The sequence below is a fragment of the Oryx dammah genome, unplaced genomic scaffold, assembly GCF_014754425.2.
Source record: "Oryx dammah isolate SB20612 unplaced genomic scaffold, SCBI_Odam_1.1 HiC_scaffold_10, whole genome shotgun sequence".
Taxonomy (NCBI): domain Eukaryota; kingdom Metazoa; phylum Chordata; class Mammalia; order Artiodactyla; family Bovidae; genus Oryx; species Oryx dammah.
In genome coordinates, this window is record NW_024070194.1 from 22,785,737 (window position 1) to 22,804,960 (window position 19,224).

Below are 19,224 nucleotides of genomic sequence, written 5' to 3' on the forward strand. Positions count from 1 at the left end.
GTTGACTTTAAGGTCCAAAATACCAGTATCTTGATATACTTCTTTTCCATCTTTTCTTCCATGCATTCCCACTTGTACTCCCTAACCTTCTCATTTGAAACCTGTACATCCTATTTTGAGTTACTTTCTTCACTTACATGAGAACACCCATAAACAAAGTTTATGGAAACCTTTTAATGTGTACCATTATTTTATAGCATGACTGTTTTAGAATTTAATCTTTAGTGTACCCTATAGTAGGATAGTGTTTTTCACCATTATAAATAATGCTCTAAAGAGTATTTTTATGTACAAAATGTTCTTTGAATTCAGTGTTATACCAGAAAAGAAATTTCTAGGACAGAGCCTGAACTTCTTTCAATTCTAAAACAAGCTCTGGAATTTCTAATTAGAAGTGTCTTTCTCTTCAGTTAGGATCAAATGCAGATTTATTTATACTCTACTGACATTGTGACAATACACACAAAAGTTGTGGTAGATGAACTGAAGAGATTCATATTTGACCCTCCTATAAAAGGGACAGTCACAGATGTGCAAAAATGGCCCATTCAAAACACAAAATAACATTTTTAGAAAATTACATGCAAAACAAACATAGGACAAAAATTTTATCTGCCCTTCTCTTCTTACCTGATAGTCTACAAGTAGCTCAGGACCTTTGAAATATCGGGAAGCAACTCGGACATTATATTCTTGGCCAGGATGGTAAAACTCAGCCAAACCCCAGTCTATTAGCCGTAGCTGAAGGGAAAAAAAAAGATAATAAATAAGTGTATCTTATTTAAGATACCCTCCACAGTGCCATTACTCTTTCTGGCCACATTGTGTGGTCTGTGGGATTTTTAGTTCCTCGACCAGGGATTGAACCTGGGCCCTTGGCAGTTGAGAATTCCCAAAATTACTCTTTTTAACATACAATTATTTTGTGTTTCTGCAAATTTCTACTCCTACTCTGACTAAAATGTCTCTACTATTCAATCAAGACTCCTATTCTGGTGAACATCTCTTCTGAGTTAACTCCTTCAACAGAATCTTTTCTAATTACGTAAATAGAAGCAACTACTGTCTTTGAACTGCCTCACCCACCAACCTCAGACAAATTTCTTTAATAGAACCTACAACTCTTTACTATTTGCTTTCTATTTTTTTACAAAATATGGACTGTAAGGTCCTTGAGGATAGGGACTGTTTTATTCGCCTTTGCTAATTTTTAGAATTCAATGCAATGCTCAGTACACAGGTGAAAAATAAAAATACAGCTCTTACCAAAATAGTATTGGGTTGGTCAAAAAGTTCCTTCGGTTTTTAAGTAAAACTAAAAGACACATTTTTCATTTTCACCAAGATCTTTATTGAACAACGTATTACTGTTTTGTTCTACTACATCCTGCCATTTTCCAGGCAATTTCACAATTCCATTTTCCCAACACTTTTTCTGAGTAAAGAACTGTTCCAGGTGCCTTTACAGTCTTAGAGGAAACTGAAGTTTTTTTCACTAAGATAATTCCATAAAGACCAAATAAACAGATATCTGAAGGTACAATGTCTGGTGAATTTGGCAGATGAATCAGAACTTCCCAGCCAAGGTGTTAAACAGTTTTTGCCTGGTCATCAAAGAAACATGTGGTCTTGTGTTATCCTGGTGGAGGACTATCCATTTTCTGTTGACTAATTCTGGAGCGCTGCTTTCAGTTGGTCCAACTGGGAGCTGTACTTGGGATTAATTGTTTAGTTTTTCAGAAGGAACTCACTATAGAGGACTCTCTTTCAACCCCACCACATATATAACATCACCAGCTTTGGATGAAGATCGGCTTTTGGTGTGGTTGATGGGTGGTTCATTTAACTTGTCCCAAGATCTCTTCTATTCCACATTACCGTACAGTATCCACTTTCATCATCCGTCACAATTTGTTTTAAAAATGAACAATTTTGTTACGTTTAAGTCTAGAGAATCACATGCGGAAATACGGTCAAGAAGGTTTTTTTACACTTATGTGGAACCCAAACATCAAAGTGGTTAACATAACCAAGCTGGTGCAAAGGATTTTCAATGCTTGATCTGGATATTTTGAGTATGTTGACTATCTCTTGCGTGGTATATAACATTGATTTTTTTCAATCAATGTCTCTATTTGATCACTATTAACTTCAATTGGTCTACCTGACCAAACAGCATCATCCAGCGGGAAGTCTCCAGTACAAAAGTTTGCAAACCACTTCTGAAACAATCAGTCACAGTACCTTCTCCACACACTGCACAAATCTTTTTTTTGCATTTCAGTTGCGTTTTCACCTCTCTTGAAACAATAAAACATAATATGCTGAAAATGTTGCTTTTTTTCTTCCATCTTCAACATTAAAATGGCTTCACAAAAATTCACCAATTTGGCTAAGTTTTTTAAAAAAACACACACTGATAACAATATAATCCAACAAAATTATTTCCAATGAAGTTAAAGACAACTAAGTGCTACTAGAGTCATCGTATGGAGAAATAAACAAACTTTTTGGCCACCCCAATAGTAGCAAGGACAAGAGGCAACCTTACTTGACCTTCATGCAAAGTACAACCATAACTTGTAGTGTGAGCAGAAGGGCCTGAGTAATGCCTGACTGTTCCAGCACTGTCTCCAAAACTTCAGTTAATTAGGTTCAGTGTCTTCTTTTAGTAAACAAAGGGAAATATAACAAAAAATATGAAAATGTAGCTTTTTTATAGTCTTTCTCGGCAATATCTTAATATCAGTGTTCCAGAGCTATTCCTGAGCTTCCTGTCTTATCAATAAGTATTCCCAGATGACTATTTCTGGTCTGTGGCTTCACACACAGCATCTCTGATATTCCCACCTATATTTAGCCCACACCTCTCACCAGTCATCTCTCTTTGATCATCTGAAAGACATCTCAGAACTAAAACTCTGATTATTCACTGCAAAACCTGTTTTCCCATGGAATCCTCCTCCTCCTCTGTTACCTTAAATGTAATTCCATTCATGCAGGTTAAAAACTTTTCACCCTGGACTCTTCTCTCCCTTCTATCCCACATCTAATCTGTCAATACATGCTGATGGCTCAGATTCTGACCCTATCATCACATCCACTGCCACCGCCCTGGTCCATGCTATCACCAATCTCTGATTTACTGCAACAGCTGCTTTTCTTAACTGGTCTACCTTTCACTTTTACCCTTGATTCTCCACATAGGAATCAGAATAATCCTCTTAAAAATATTTTAAAATGATTATAAATTCATAGGAATCTGGAGATGTTCTGTGTACCCTTCAACCAGTTTCCCCTGATGGTAACATCTTATGTCATTATAGTACAATATTAAAGCCAGGAAACCGACACAATTCAGAGACGTTTCTTTTCAACAGTTTTACAAATGTGTATAGTTCCACACAATTTTATCACATATGCAGATTCAAACAGCTAGATTCATATCTAGTCCATGATTAGATAAAGAGCATCACAACAGTTATCCTTTACAGATACTCCTTCCTCTAGCTTTCTAACCCCTGGCAACCCTTCTGTTCTCTAACTCTGTCATCATGAAAATTATAGAAATGGAACCATCAGTTTAAATTTTTGAGATTGCTTTTTTCACTCAGCATGAGACTTATCCAAGTGTTCTTACTAATCAGTAATGATACTACAATGGTATAGATACATCAGAGTTTAATGAATCATTTACCCAACGGAAAGTTTCTATATAGATCTCAGTCTGTTTTTCTGACATAAATGTCACTACTCGGTTGTCTGGTAAGCTTATGTTTAGCTTTTAAAGAAACTGACAAACTATAAAATAATATAGACTGACATTTTCCAAAATGAGTGTGCCATCTAACATTCCCACCAGCAATGTATGAGAGATTGAATTACTCCACATTCCTGTCTATATTTGGAATTCTTTTTTAAAAATTTTTAGCTGTACTAATAGATGTATAGTGAACTTTTAAATACAGAACGGAAAACTTATCAACCCTCTGCTCAAACCCTGCAAAAACCTCTGTATCTTCAGAGAAAAGGCCTGACTATGATCTTCAAGGTTTTACAAGATATGGTTCTATTTATCTTTCTCAATCTCATTTCCTTCTTCTCTTCCCCAAGCTCATTCTATCCCAGCTCTACGCTTGTGCTGTTTCAATATGCCAGGCACATTCTTGTCTCACGGTTTTTGCATCTGCTATACCCTCTTCTCAAAACTGCACAGCTAATTCCCTTCAGAAGTTCTACAAAATGTCACCTTCCTAACAAAAAAACTTTTCCTTGTCACCCTGTTTAAAATTGCAACACCCTCTGACACTCCCCATTTGTTTTATTTTTCTTCCATACCACTTTTAACTGTATCCCACCAGTCTCCCTCAAATGCAAGCTTCCATGGACAAGAATTTTTTGTTTTACACATACACCCCAGCCTCTAGAATAGTACCCATTACACATAGTGTGTAAATGTGTAACAGGATATTAACTGAATGAACAAATCACCTATTATCTCCAAAGCCTGCAACAGAGAGCCATCACTGCATACAAAAGGTGGGCTTGGGTCACCTTAAAAAACAGAAATGTTATACTGCAACTAATACTCATGACACCTGCATCAGCAATTTCTGAATATTTCACCCATTTTACAACTGTACACACTTAATCCTCATAATAACCTAGTGGCACATACAACAAATATTACTTGAATACACCCTATTAAAAAAAAAAAAGCAGATGAGAAAAAGCATTTCCCAACAGAGTAGTTTTTCAATAAATAAGACTAAAACCCAAACTAATGTTTTACCCACAACACTAATCTCTTTTATTTTTGATAGGAATATGAATGAAGTTTTAAACATTGTGATTTTTAAAAAATTTGTTTTATTCTAGTTGATTTACAATGTTGTGTTAATTTCTGCTGTACAGAAAAGTGATTCAGTTATACATACATATACATTCTTTTCCATATTCTTCTCCGTATGGTTTATCACAGGATATTGAATATAGTTCCCTGTGCTCTAAAATAGGACCCTGTTGTTCATCCATTCTATATATAATAGTTTTGCATCTGCTGATTCCATACTCCCAGCCCACCCCTCCCCCACCCACCTTCACTTTGGCATCCAGTCTGTGAGTCTGTTTCACAGATAAGTTCATTTGTGCCATATTTTAGATTCCACACTGATTTATTCATTCATTCAGTTGTCAAACATTTATCAAGTGCCTAATAGGTACCACAGACTATGACAGATGCTAGGGATAAAATGTTGAAAAATGGGCTGTTAACTCTCTTGTGCTGATAAATAAGACTTGTCCTTCTATCACTTTACCTTTCTGTGCTCATGATCAATCATGACATTATGGGGCTTGACATCTCTGTGCATAATCCCCATGCTATGGCAGTAATCAAGGGCCTGTGGGAGGAACATGTAAAAAAGGGAAGAGTTAGCTTGTATAAGAGATTTTTTTAGTTGAAGTCTTTTATTTTCTCTTCCAGCTTTCCTTCAAGCCTCACAACACTCCTGAGAGTCAAGGTTAGGACAATCACTTCCACAGGTATTTTTCAGAGACTTGTGCAAACCCATGGACTCTAAATTCCAAAGACCTGTTCCTGCAGAGGTATTTTAACATCTTTTTTGTTAAAGACTCAAAGTGTATACCAACTACATCACTTCTAATTTCTCCCTCTTACCAAGAGCCTGGATTATTTTCATAAACATGAGCCCCTCAAAGGAAGAAACCTGACCTGTACTACAAACCTCTTATTCAAAGAATAGTAAATCTCTAGCAGCTAAGAGTCTACAACAGAGGTCGGCAAACCACCATGCTCCCATGGGCCAAATATGACCTGCTGTTTGTTTTTGTGAATGTTTTGTTGGAAGGTTTTTATAAATTGTTTTATTGTTTAATGGCCATAACTATTTGCTTGCATGTTGCCTGTGGCTGCTTTCATGCTACAACAGCAGAGCTGAGTTGTGTGACCAAGATCCTATGACCCACAAAGCCAAAAATTTTTAAACCGTTTGGCCTTGTAAAGAAGTTTGAAACTCCTGATTTATGACATCAAATACGATTTGAAAACCAAGTCCAATTTCAAACTAGTGAGTGGCATAACTTCTGGAGTTTGCTAATCCAGGCCTTTAAGCCAGCTGAAGTCACTGGCCAAGTTTTTGTCCTTTCTGAAGGGCAATTTGGGTTCCTATGATACCCAGGCATACACAAGCATATCCTTAACTTTGTGAAGTCCTGCGTGGCACAAGACTGCCTGAGGCCAATGAAAGATAAAATACTTCTGCTGGCATAGTTTCTCTGGGGTACTTCTATAGTTCAAATGTAGGCTTTACGTCAGCCCTCATTTAGTAAGGCACTAGTCAACTCTTAGCAATTTTCTTACCTATAAAGCTGATCTTTTGAGTACTGGAAGCAACATATTTGGTGATCCTGCTTTAGAAATCAAAGCTCATTGTAAATCAGCAACTTCTAAGCAGATTCACATATCCTTAGGACTACAGCTCTTTGAGGGTTAAGTCAAAGTTTACTGTTTTATCTGACCAATTTTAAGTGAAATAAAGTATACCAGAAGCCAGTACATCAGGAATTATTTTTGATTGAGATTACAAATATTTGTTAAGGAGTCTTTTAACCTCTCTTCTAAATACCCTTTCCAAAGCATTATAAATTATATTCCTATTAGACCCTACCTTTCAATCAGCATAAGAGTTCTGATGCTATTAGTTTATTAAGTAGTTATAGAAACAGACTCCCCCACCACAGCATGTTTTACAAAGTCAACGCACTGGCTTTTCTACAGTCATTTGGATTATTTAACAAAGGGGAGATCAATCCAAAGGTATTTAGTATTCAAGAATTCCTTACCTTTAGAATCTCATACATGTAAAATCGAATATCATAGTCTGTTAACGTCTGGTACAATTGCTGTTAAAGACAAACGCAACATTTGAGCCATGAAATAGTACTGAAAGGAAGGCAACTTCTCATCCTCATTTGTAGTAATTCAAATCAAGACTTGGCTCATGTATCACTGTTCTAAGACCTGTCTGTTTACCAGTCTCTACTTCTCCAACATAACATTAACTTTAAAGATGTACTTTGGGGTTTCAACTCTATATGTAAAAGTGAAGAACTACTTAAGCTCATATTGTTCAAACTATAATCTACTTTTGGAAGCATACCAATTGATATTTGCAACATGCAATGATACACATTTTCAGCTTAGTTTTGTTTTTCATTTACTTTCAGATCTTCTCATAAAAGGAATGTGGACAAATACATAACCTCCTTGGTAGGGAATTAACCCACCTTTGGCCTACACAGTCATAGCCACTGCAGATCACCAGTGGGTATACAGATGACTTGTTGCCAAACACATCAGGACAATTTAACAGAATATTTCTGCCCCAATTCAATCATTTATTGACATCCAACATTCTTGACACTAGACTTGTGCAAAGGCAAATCAAATATTTCTGCAAGTTAAAATCCAAGAGAGTGCCCACATTCTTCTACTGTACTGGAATTGAGACTTGTGTGAAACTGGCTAGAAGGCAGAGATACCTATTGCAGGAGTTTGTGTTTTAGCAGAATTTACTACCACCCTTTCTTTCCCATCCATCTCTTTTTAAGATCAAGAGCCCAAAGTTTCTGAGGAATCCTAAGGTATAAGCAAGCAGTCCTTGCTTTTATATATACAATATATTCCTTCTTGAACTTTGTCATTTTTAAACCAAAATGCTGTAAGGCCAGATCCTGATTAAACATGAGCTGTTGCTTGCATTAAGTCTGACATCAGTGGGAACTGTCAAATGAATGGTAAACTGCCAGATGGTAACAAACCTACGCACTGGTCATTAAAGAGCATTAAACAAATAAAAGAGCAAAATACAAGATGTGGAAAGTGGGCACTGTACAAGAGTATGTCTATCTGTAAATTAATACTATCAGAATGAAAAGCTCTTTTAAAGCAAGTTAGAAGGACACTCTTCTAACAGTAACATCCCTAAAAGGTTTTTTATGTGGCCTAAAACCCAGCTTGAAATGGTTGGTTATACATTATACCTTGAAGTCTGTGTTGTTTACGTGTTCAAAAACCAAGGCAGGAGTTCGTGACTAGGGGAAAGAAAAAGAAAACACACATTAGCAACAGACCTGGCAGCTAACAGACCTGGCTTTAGTGGGCACAATGTTTGTGGACACTACGTGGTGAATTTGGCAGTCCTCGCCTCAGTAGTAGGAAACCCTCTATTGCTACAAGCCCTCCCACTCTGATTATCACACTTAGGTCACTTTGGGGATGGATTTCAAACAGAAGATATGGAGCTGAAGTCTCACCAGGCTCTAGGCAGCCCGACAATGCGCCCATCGCCCATCGGCATCGGACCTGAGTTTGCAAAATGGATTAACACATTTCTGTTTCCAGTGCTATCAGTCTCTTAGCCTAGAAGAATAAGAAATAGTCTGTGGGTGGAGGTCTCTTTGAAAGAAAGACCCGAACTAGTCAAATGGTATAACTGATTAAGCACTTTTAAAGCAGGACTTAATGGCAGAGGGAAGAACAGAAACAGGCCAGTTGTGCTCAAGGTCAAACACCACCTCAGCCCTTGTGGGCCTTACTAGTGCCTACTATACTCACCACAGGGTCTTTTACAATGTCTGCCAGTGTGATGATGTTGGGACCGCCTCGCAAATTCTCCAAAATCTTTATTTCACGCTTGATTTTCTTCTTCTTTACGGGCTGAAAGGGTGAAAGTACATCATTAAAAACAATTATTTCAGGATATTTCAATGGGTAGTATAATACACAAATGGCTTGCTTATGAACTCCTTGAAGGAAGGAAATGTGTCAGACTCATCTCTGAATCCCTCTCTCCTAGTCCTGTGCCAGGTACTCTGCAGCTACTTGGCAATACTGAATTGAAAGAAAATAAAGATTTGTACTCCAAACACCAGAACTCTGCAGAATTAGCATTTAATTCTGATGATCATTCTTAACGTGTTAACATTAGAATGAAACATGGGACTCTTTCCATTCCTTCCTCTAAGTCTTATTAAACACCCTATAGAAATGAAGGAAATCAGGACCAGTAGCAAAGAGGGCCAAACTCTCTTTGTGCAGTATATAACCTTTTTGGTTAAATGTGGGCCTGGGAGTCAGATCACCTAATGTGACTCCCACTTTTATTACTTGCTAGCTGTGTGCTTATGAGCAAGTTATATAACCTTTCTAAACCTTTCATTACAGGTAAAACAATCAATAAGAATACTTATAAAATTATTGCAAGACTCAAATGAGATATCTAAAAAGATCTCAGAATATGGCTGAGACAGAATATCTGTTTAGCCTTATAACCAGTGTATCTTTCATATTCCTTTGTCTTTACCTATCATTTCCCCATCTGTTTTAGTACAGAAATTGCTTTCATTTTTCTGAGAAGGGCTGTGGTCCAAATGCACCTCCTCTACAAAGTCTTCTTTCTAAACAGTTAAAACAGTGCTGGTCCAAAGAAATACAACGCAAGCCACATGTGTATTTTATTTTCATTTTTCAATCTATTTGGCCATGCCACAAGACTTGCAGGATCTTAGTTTCCTGACCAGGGAATGAACTCAGAGGTCATGGCAGTAAAAGGACAAAGTCTGAACCACTGGACTGCCAGGAATTTCCCCATGTGTGTATTTAAAATATTCTAGCACCCACATTTAATATTTTAGGGCTAACAAAAAAAATATCCAAAATCTTATCATTTCAATGTGTAAATCAATTTAAAAAAATTACTAATGAACCATTTTATATTCTTTCTTTGGTACTAAGCCTTTAAAATTGCTGTATTTTATCCCTACAGCATATCTCAATTTGGATCAGCCATATTTCAAATGCTCAGTGTGAGCTATGTCTGCCACAATGGACCATGTGAATCTTTCCTAACTTTTGGTCACTTCAGACTACTGACACACAAGTATGCACTTCTTAGAAATTATTGTAAGCATATTATCTTCTTTAACAAGACTACTGGTTACTAAACTTTGATGATCAACCTGGAGTTTTTAACATACAAACTGTACAGACCCACTGAATCAGAATCTTGAGAACAGAGCTGGAGATCTATTTTTAGACATTTCCCAGGTTGATGATTTAGGTCTAGGAACTACTAAACAATACTGCAGACTTTTTAAACCTTGAGTCCTAAGTACATGGTGTAGCAGAAAGAAAGTTTTAGAAACAGACTGTCCCCAAAACCTGGCTTTGTAGCTGTGCAGCTTTGGGAAAAATACTTAAGTATTTCTGAACTTTACACCAGTCTTGTAAATAACACAGCTAGAAAAGGGCCCAATGTGGGGACTTCTCTGGTAGTTCAGTGGCAGAGAAGTCGCCCGCAAATGCAGGGGACACAGGTTCAATCCCTTGCCTGGGGAGATTCCATATGCTGCAGAGCTACTGAGCATGCATGCCACAACTCCTGAAATCTGTGTGCCCTAGAGCCCGTTCTCTGCAACAAGATAAGCCACTGCACCACAACTAGACAGTAACCCCTGGTTGCCATAATTAGACAAAGTCCATGCACACCAATGAGGACCTAGGGTGGACAAAAAAAAAAAAAGTCCAATGCAAAGTAGGCATTCAATAAATGAAAGCTACTTTATTATACTAACAGTGAATTCCATTTTTAATTCAATCCATGGCCTCAGCCTTGCTTCTATTAGAATTCAGTACACTGGGTGGGAAGCTTAGCTAATTTAAAGTTTTCTTTTTGCTTCAACTATATCTTTCTCATCTGCTAGAGTATCTTGGAAATGTTTCTCCTCTCCAGGGAAGTCAAAGTGTTAGTTGCTCAGTTGTATCTGACTCTTTGCAACCCCATAGAATGTAGCCTGCCAGGCTCCTCCATCCATGGAATTTTCCAGGCAAGAAAACTAGAGTGGGTTGCCATTCCCTTCTCCAGGGGACCTTCCTGACTCAGGGATTGAATCCGGGTCTCCTGCACTGCAGGCAGAATGTGTACCATCTGAGCCACCAGGGAATCTCCTCTCTCCAGAAACTAATCCATTAATCTCTCTTCTGTTTTCTACTAATTGCTATACTCCTACTGCTGGCTGATGGCAAATACCTCCTGGTTTACAAACGTTTTTTCCTACAGGATCCTTTAAAATCTATAAACTTACAAAAGCTAGTTTGTGATAAACCAGGCAAGTTACTTAAAACCCTAATTTAATGTGATCAATGTAAATTTTGTCTTAATAAATGGAAGGAGATTAAAAAAAAAAAAATCTTTCCAAACCACCCATCACTAAAGACCATTAATAGCTCTCAACAACCTAGAAGAGACAAAAATTATAATTTTTAGGCTGGAAGGGAATGCAGAGGTTATCTTTTCCAGGTCATCGCTAATTTATTCTCCCTTTCCAAGTTTACTTCCTATGTAAACTTCCATATGAAACATTTCTCTCTCTTATTTCTTCCTCTCTTTTCTTGTGCCTTCTAGATTATGCTTCCCCCCCTCCCTCCCATGCACACCAATCCAAATCTTCCTCACTCAGACCCTGAAAACAGTTTCAGGGACCTTTTCCCAAGCACCACCACTGTCTTCTACACTGTAAGACTATTTGTGCCTTTCATATGACTCTAAGTGATCTATTACCTCGGTCTAACATATACTTTTCTGTAGGAATATCATTTTATAATTACATAGAACTTCGGTCTCCAAAGTATTTATCTATATACAACTTTGTGCTTGATCCTAAAAACTCTGAGAGAGACAGGTAAAGCCAGACTATCTCATTTTCACAGATAAACATGTCTTAAAAAAACAGCTACCATAGCTAATCACTTTTAAAGTGGGATTAGAATCTAAAAGTCCGGATTTCAGCCTAGTTCTCTTTGTACACACAATAAGATACAAATACTTAAACTCTCTGGTTCTGGAAAGGTATACCAAAACACTCCAGAAAATTCAGAGGTGCTCTGCAGGCTTTTTAATTTTTGAGGGAAGCACCAGTTACTATTTGCGGTCTGCCAGTCACTGAGCATACTACCAGCTTGAGGTAGTTCAGTTTCAAACTTACACTGCACTACATTCTCTTTGATGGCATATCTTTGTGAAGCTGGGTTTTCAGCAGTTGCTGTGACAAAAAGCAAGTATTATGCAAAAATCAGCGTGGAACAGGAAATGAGGCTACTGATGTCCAGTGTGATTCCACCATATGAGCAGCTGTGTAGCGACTAATAGCTATACACATCACAATAGTAATTAATTATGGTGACAGAAGAATAAAACAAAATTACTTTTCTCTTTAACTTCACATGTATAATTTTTTAAAAGGCTACCAAATTGAAACAGAAATACTATTTTTAGTTATTTGGACTTCACTTAATAAACAAAACTGTTTCATTTGGCTTAGGGGCATCATCAAAGTTATTGAAGCAATATGGGTGCTATAAATTGAGAACGTCTGGGGCTCTCTCCTTCTCGGGTCAAATATGGAGGAGCTTCTGTGGTAAGGGACTGTATGCTGTGTTCCTGGTATGTGGCAGTGCACAGCACAGTTATAACTAAAACAATCTGCACACCAGTAGCCCACGGGCCAATGTGGCCTGTAGAGTGTTCTATATGACTTGAGTCAAACAACTGCTCTTGCTTCAGTTTCCTGATTTGTCAAATGAAGATAATCTCTTCTATCAACTTCAAAGAAACAATAAAATAAAGGCATTAAAAGCACTAGAAAAATACCTTCAAATGTTACTTAAAATCTCTGAATTACAATCTTTTTGTACTTACCTTGAGAATTTTAACAACAACTTTTTCATTATTTGTGATGTTGATGGCTTCAAATACTTCACTGTATTTACCCCGACCTAATTTTCTAACCAGCTGGTAGTCATCTTGATTTCTGGGAACAAAAAGAATCCAAGTCATAGTGATTTACAAAGTTCAAATTATCAAGTACTAATTCAATTTACAAAACTGTCAAGTGTCAGTCACTCAGTTGAGTATGACTCTTTGCAACCCCATGGATTATAGCCGCATGGATTATAGGCTCCTCTTTCCATGGGATTTCCCAGACAAGAATACAGAAGTGGGTAGCCCTTCCCTTCTCCAGGGGATCTTCTCCACCCAGGGATCAAACCCCGGCCTCCTGCATCGCAGGCAGATTCTTTATCATCTGAGCCACCAGAATCCATACAAAACTATACCCAGTAGAGTAAAAGAAATGAGTATTTCAAATAATTCTTTAACTGGTTTCTTTGTATTTTATAAGTTCGGCAATTAAAAATGTGTCTTCCAAATCCCAGAATTAAAAAATTTAAGTCTTTCAGTTATTCTTTCAAATCCCAAGCTGTTTATATTTCTACTGACATACCACACATAGATAGCTTGTATTGGGGTTTGTTATGTATGTTTATCTCCAACAACAGACAGCTTTCCCTTGGAAAATAATTTTTATTATATTCCTGCCCCCCACAGCTTTGCCCACTGGTGGCATCTAGCAAGAAGTCAATATGTGCTGTAAGAATATTTCAGTTCAGCCACACTTTGGGAGTTGCTGATTTTTAATGGGTCTCTTTGCAGATAAGCGGCTTTCAAACATATAGGTTTGACTGCCAACTTGTTCTCCAAGACTCCGAGGACACTCCATGCACTGGAGTTTGCAAACCACACTACAGAACATGAGTCATAGTCTGGTGTTCCTCCCGCTAGTTTCACCCACATTCCAAGACCACTAAGCAACATCTGAGGTGAAAAGGAATAACGGAAAATGCCAACACTTTTTCTTTGCCTCTGCTTACAACTTAGAGGAGTTTGCTCTAAAGAATGACAGCCTTTTCAATAAGGCCTAAATGCTATTTACTCCTGCTGAGAACCCTTGAAAATCCAACATGTAAAAAATCCACCATTCATTTTCCTCAAGCAGCTATAAAGAAAGTGAATGAACAGAGAAGGCAAAAGGTACTACGGACAATGGACAATATAATAATCATCACAGGTCTAGGGAAGGAAGCTCTTAGTTCTGGTTGAGTTCTTTTTCTGTGGGAGGGCCTAGAAGATAAACGCAAGCAAGCAAACAGCACTAAGCCAAAAACTCAAAAGGGTTCTTTAGTGTCATTTAAGCAGAACTAAGCACAGTGCACTTAATTTGAAGACAGTGGCTGAAATTTCTGCAGTAAAACTCAGATATTCCTAGAGTCCAAAGCATGTGATGTAGAGGAAAATTAAGATTATCAATAACACTTATTGGCACTGTACCACAGTTCTTGATGGCATCTTTGAAGCACACTGTGCTTCCTTGTGCAGAGGCAGTATACTTACTGTTAAGAATTACGGCCATCAACATATTAATCATCAGGATTAAAACACACCCTATGATAATTTTTGAAGACTGTCTGTAAACACTCACATGCTATGAAAATCACATGTGGACAAATAGAAAATGTAACATATAGGAGCTGCAGCTTTACTGAGTTTTCAAATGGCTATCTTTTGTATTTGAATATCAAAATAATTTTATCACAAAATGTACAACCTGATCAATAGTTAAGTACATACTATGCTGGGACAAGATATGCAAAAATCCAGATGAGACTGCACAGAGGATTAGAAGGGCAAATATAGCTATTCAGGCAGATTGCAACTGTTCAGAATGGAAAAGGGGCTGAATTCCATGTTACATATGGCTAGTCTCATGATAAGGGCAAATGTTTTAAAGTTTTGATTTTGCTTCTCATCAGAAAGAGGACACCTTTCTGGGTGTCCTCAGTTCTGGAGAACTGTTTTATCCATCAGTATCATCATGGGACAACATTCTCTGACCTCAAAATTCTTTTATGTAAGAGTCTAGTATTTTCAAACTCTCTCAAGTATTAATTCTCATCTAACTGCAAAGCCTTTAGCTGAGCAAGCTAATAGGTAACTCTTTGTTACCAGCTTTATATACATCAGAGAAAAAAAATAAGAGATTGAAATGATTTTTAAATGATAAGCCATCAAAATTGTTAATTTGCCAAAGCCAATAACCTGTTTCTTTATTGTAGAAGAAAACAAAAACTGGGTTCAATCTTGAGGTTTATAAATGCAGTCAGGGAATTTCTGAAGTAAATTACTCAATAAATCCAATACAGTCAGCCCTCTGGATGAGTACAGTGAAGTGAATGGAAATTATTACCCCCATTCCACCACATGTGACTCGTAATCCCAGTACTCTCGGGGTCTGTGTGTATTAACATCTGTGTAAACTCTGGCTCTGCTTGGCACGGGTCCCGACATGTCAGACAGGTTGGCGGACAAAGCTGGACTTGGTATCTGGAGAGCTGGCAGTCAGTGTGTTGAGCGGGCTGCTGGGGAGTAAGACCTTGTTTCAGACCTGTTTTCTTCAAACTGCAGAAACAAAACACATAAAGGCCAAGGAACCATTTTTGAAAAGCACATGGGAAGAAAAAAAGTCATCTTACAGTTATGGTCTCAAGTATACCTCAGGCTCTTTACTGGTTAACCAATGAATGTATCCCAACTGTGCCAATCAGTATTTCCTAAAACATGGGGAAAAAGTAAAACAACAGAACTCCAAGGAACATATCTAAGCCTATACTGGCCCTGATCCTACAAAGTAGCCTGTTACCGCCTCATCAAAAGCTTGGATGCTCTTGCAGTCTGAAAGTGAAGAATGGCATTGAGGTTACACCCATCGGCATTACTACTATTTACACATTCTACAAAAAGCTTTCAACAGTTTTCTACAGCTCAAGGAGGGGTGCTAAATGGCTCTAGAATGGTGGCAAAGTAGAGTACAAATCTTAGTCTTACTCTAATATTTGATGAAACCAGGAAGGGAATAAACACTTGCTCTCATACATCAACGTTCAATGTTATTTTATTATTTGGGGAACATTACGTAATAATCGATAGGCTGGTGATCATCATTTGAGAAATACACTTCATTAAAAAAACATTAATTTTCTCCAATACACAAGCAAGCTTAATACAAATTGGTAGAAGACAGTAATATATATTAGCTGAACTAATGCAAAATTTTATACCCAGGAAAAGCTGGTGAAATTTCAGAAACGTGCTTTCTACCAAACCAGTAAAAAATGAAGTCTCCTTCATCAACAACCACTCCAATTTAGTAATCTCCATTCTCTAAGACTCCTATAGCGTTTCTTGATTCCCTTAACTCTGCATTTAATTACAAATGTATTGAGGGAACCCCCCTCTGTTTGTTTGATGGGACACTGTCCAATGCATAAATCTGAATAAACACAATATTTTTAAAAAATGTGCATATTTCGGCCTAGATTGCGTAACCTCAATCTAATTACAAGGAAAACACAAACAGAAAATGAGGAAGCTTCTATTAAAAAAAGTCAGGAGTGGGGAATAATATACTGTGCTCTCCAAAAATGTAAATATCATCAAAGATAAAGAAACCTAGATAGCATATTCAAAAGCAGAGATATTACTTTGCCAACAAAGGTCCGTCTAATCAAGGCTATGGTTTTTCCAGTGGTCATGTATGGATGTGAGAGTTGGACTGTGAAGAAAGCTGAGCGCCGAAGAATTGATGCTTTTGAACGGTGGTGTTGAAGAAGACTCTTGAGAGTCCCTTGGACTGCAAGGAGATCCAACCAGTCCATTCTAAAGGAGATCGATCCTGGGTGTTCTTTGGAAGGAATGATGCTGGGGCTGAAGCTCCAGTACTTTGGCCACCTCATGCAAAGAGCTGACTCACTGGAAAAGACTCTGATGCTGGGAGGGATTGGGGGCAGGAGGAAGAGGGGACGACAGAGGATGAGATGGCATCACTGACTCGATGGACATGAGTTTGAGTGAACTGGTGATGGACAGGGAGGCCTGGCGTGCTGCGATTCATGGGGTCTCAAAGAATCGGACACAACTGAGCGACTGAACTGAACTGAAAGAGACACGGCAACTATATACAATGTCCTACCCTAGACTAGACTGTATCCTGTACTAGAGGGGGAGGAATGCTATAAAAAACAATACTATCAGGTCAAATAACAAAACTGGAATTTAGACAGTAGGTATGTACAAGAGTATACTTACACATGATAAAGCAAATGGGATATGTTTTTTGTACTATTTTTATTTTGCTGAAACGTTATTTTTAAAAATTATTGTAAAATATATGTAAAATTTACCAACTTAAACATTTTTAAGCATACAGTTAAAAGGCATTAAGTACTTTCACATTCTTGTCCAATCATCACATCCATCCATCCTCAGAAATTCTCACCATCCCGAACTGAAACTCCATACCCATTAAACACCAACTCCCTCATCCCCGAGCTCCTAATAACCACCATTCTATTCTCTGCCTCTCAGTCTGACTACACTAGGTGACTTATACAACTGGAATTGTAGACTACTTGTCCTTTTACATTTGGTTCATTTGTTTCATTTAGCATGTCTTCAAGGTTCATCCATGTTGTAGCATATGCCAGAATTTCCTTCCTCTTTAAGGCTGAATATCTCCATTGTATGTATATATTTTGTCTATCCATTCATTCATCAATAGACACCTGAGTTGTTTCTACCTTTAGGCTATTGTGAATAATGCTGCTAGAAAGTCATGTACAAATATCTTCTGGAGTTTCTGCTTTCAATTCTTCTGGGTGGAATTGAGGATCATATGGCAATGCTATCTTTAATTTCTTGAGGAACCAGCACACTCTTTTCCACAGTGGCTGCATCATTTTATATTCCCAACAGCAATGCACAAAGATTCCAATTTCTCCACATCCTCTCCATGTACAGCTTTTTTTAAAAAAAAATTAGCAGCCATCTTAACAGGTATAAAGTGGGATCTCATTGTAATTTTCACTGGTACTTTCCTAATAATTAGTGATACTGAGCACTTTTTCAAGTGTTTATTGGCCATTTATCTTATTCAGAGATGACTATGCAAGTATTTTATTTAAGTGTTTTTTCTTTGGGGGGGGTGAGCTGCAGAAGTTCCTTATATATTTTGGACATTAATCCCTTATCAGACATATTATTTGCAAATATTTTCTCATATTCTGTGATTTGTCTTCTTTTAAAAAATGAATTTTGTTTACTGATTTTTTGGCCGTGATGGGTCTCGGTGGCCGTGTGGGCTTTCCTCCGGCTGCGGAGAGCAGGGGCCACTCTCTAGCTGCAGTCCATGGGCTTCTCAGTGCAGTGGCTTCTCTTGTTGTGGAACATCGGCTCTAGCGCACAGCCTCAGCAGTTGTGGCGCATGGGCTTAGTAGCTCCGTGGCCAGTGGGATCTTCCCAGACCAGGGATCGAACCTGCATTTCCTGGGTTGCAGGTGGGTTCTTTACCACTGAGCCATCAGAGAAGCCCTGTGGTTTGTCTTTGTAAGCTGCTGATTGTATCCTTTGATGCACAAAACTTTCAAATTTTGATGAAGTCTAATCTGTCTCTTCCGTCTTGTCTGTGCTTTACTATTTTTATTTTGGTCTCATGTAAATTTGAAGTTACTGCCAAATAAAAAGTTTTAAAAAAACGAGTATTAGAAAACCGAGGCTCATTTACCTCAGAGGAAAATTTGCCTACAATCATATGGCTACTTAATAGCAGAATAAGGACCAGAAACCGAACTTCTGTTTCTTGTGACACCTTTTTCCTGCCAGGTAATCATTATCTAGTTAGATAACAAAAACTAACGTCGACAGGCATTCATTATGTGCTTTGCGTGAATATTTCATAATCCTTACCACATGAGGAGATGGTAAGGAAAGGTTACTATTATTTCCAATTTACAGGATGAGGAAAATAGTGAAAAAAGATTAAGTAACTTGCCAAAGGACACACAGTTAGAAGGAGCTGACAATGTTTAACCAGACTACAAATCAAGAGATAACTATTTACCTCTCAGGTTTGTGGTGAGGATCCAATAAGTTAATAAAGTGTGTAGAATTCTGCCTACTTGAGAACTCATTTACAGCAATTTGCACATTCTCTCCAATTTGTATTTAAGTTGGAGCTTAGCTATTACACCAAAAGATAAACCAGTGCTGTCTCCTTATACCTAGTTTCGGTGGCTTAAAGCTTTAGAGGAAGAGCATAAAAGACCAGAGCAAGGGTTAATATACTCCAGAAGTATAACAACAGTGATATTCCCACTGCCCCCACAATACATGAGGCCAAAAGATCCATTTGTCTACTTATGGATTCCCCCATTCATAAAATCCAATCTAACCACCTCTGCTGACCTCTGGTGTC

At 37.8% G+C, this 19,224-nt stretch overlaps 1 protein-coding gene across 1 annotated transcript in view; it reads right to left on the reverse strand.

Annotated features, from left to right (window-relative positions):
- CSNK2A1 (casein kinase 2 alpha 1) overlaps positions 1–19,224 on the reverse strand; it is a 57,204-nt gene that overhangs the window by 11,045 nt on the left and 26,935 nt on the right. The window contains exons 2-8 of the mRNA XM_040247633.1: positions 15,163–15,374; positions 12,780–12,891; positions 8,639–8,740; positions 8,065–8,115; positions 6,865–6,924; positions 5,319–5,402; positions 631–741 (exon numbers count right to left, since the gene is read on the reverse strand). Of these exons, the coding sequence (XP_040103567.1) occupies positions 631–741; positions 5,319–5,402; positions 6,865–6,924; positions 8,065–8,115; positions 8,639–8,740; positions 12,780–12,891; positions 15,163–15,263 (621 nt within the window). The 5' untranslated portion in view covers positions 15,264–15,374. The remainder of the gene's footprint in view (positions 1–630; positions 742–5,318; positions 5,403–6,864; positions 6,925–8,064; positions 8,116–8,638; positions 8,741–12,779; positions 12,892–15,162; positions 15,375–19,224) is intronic.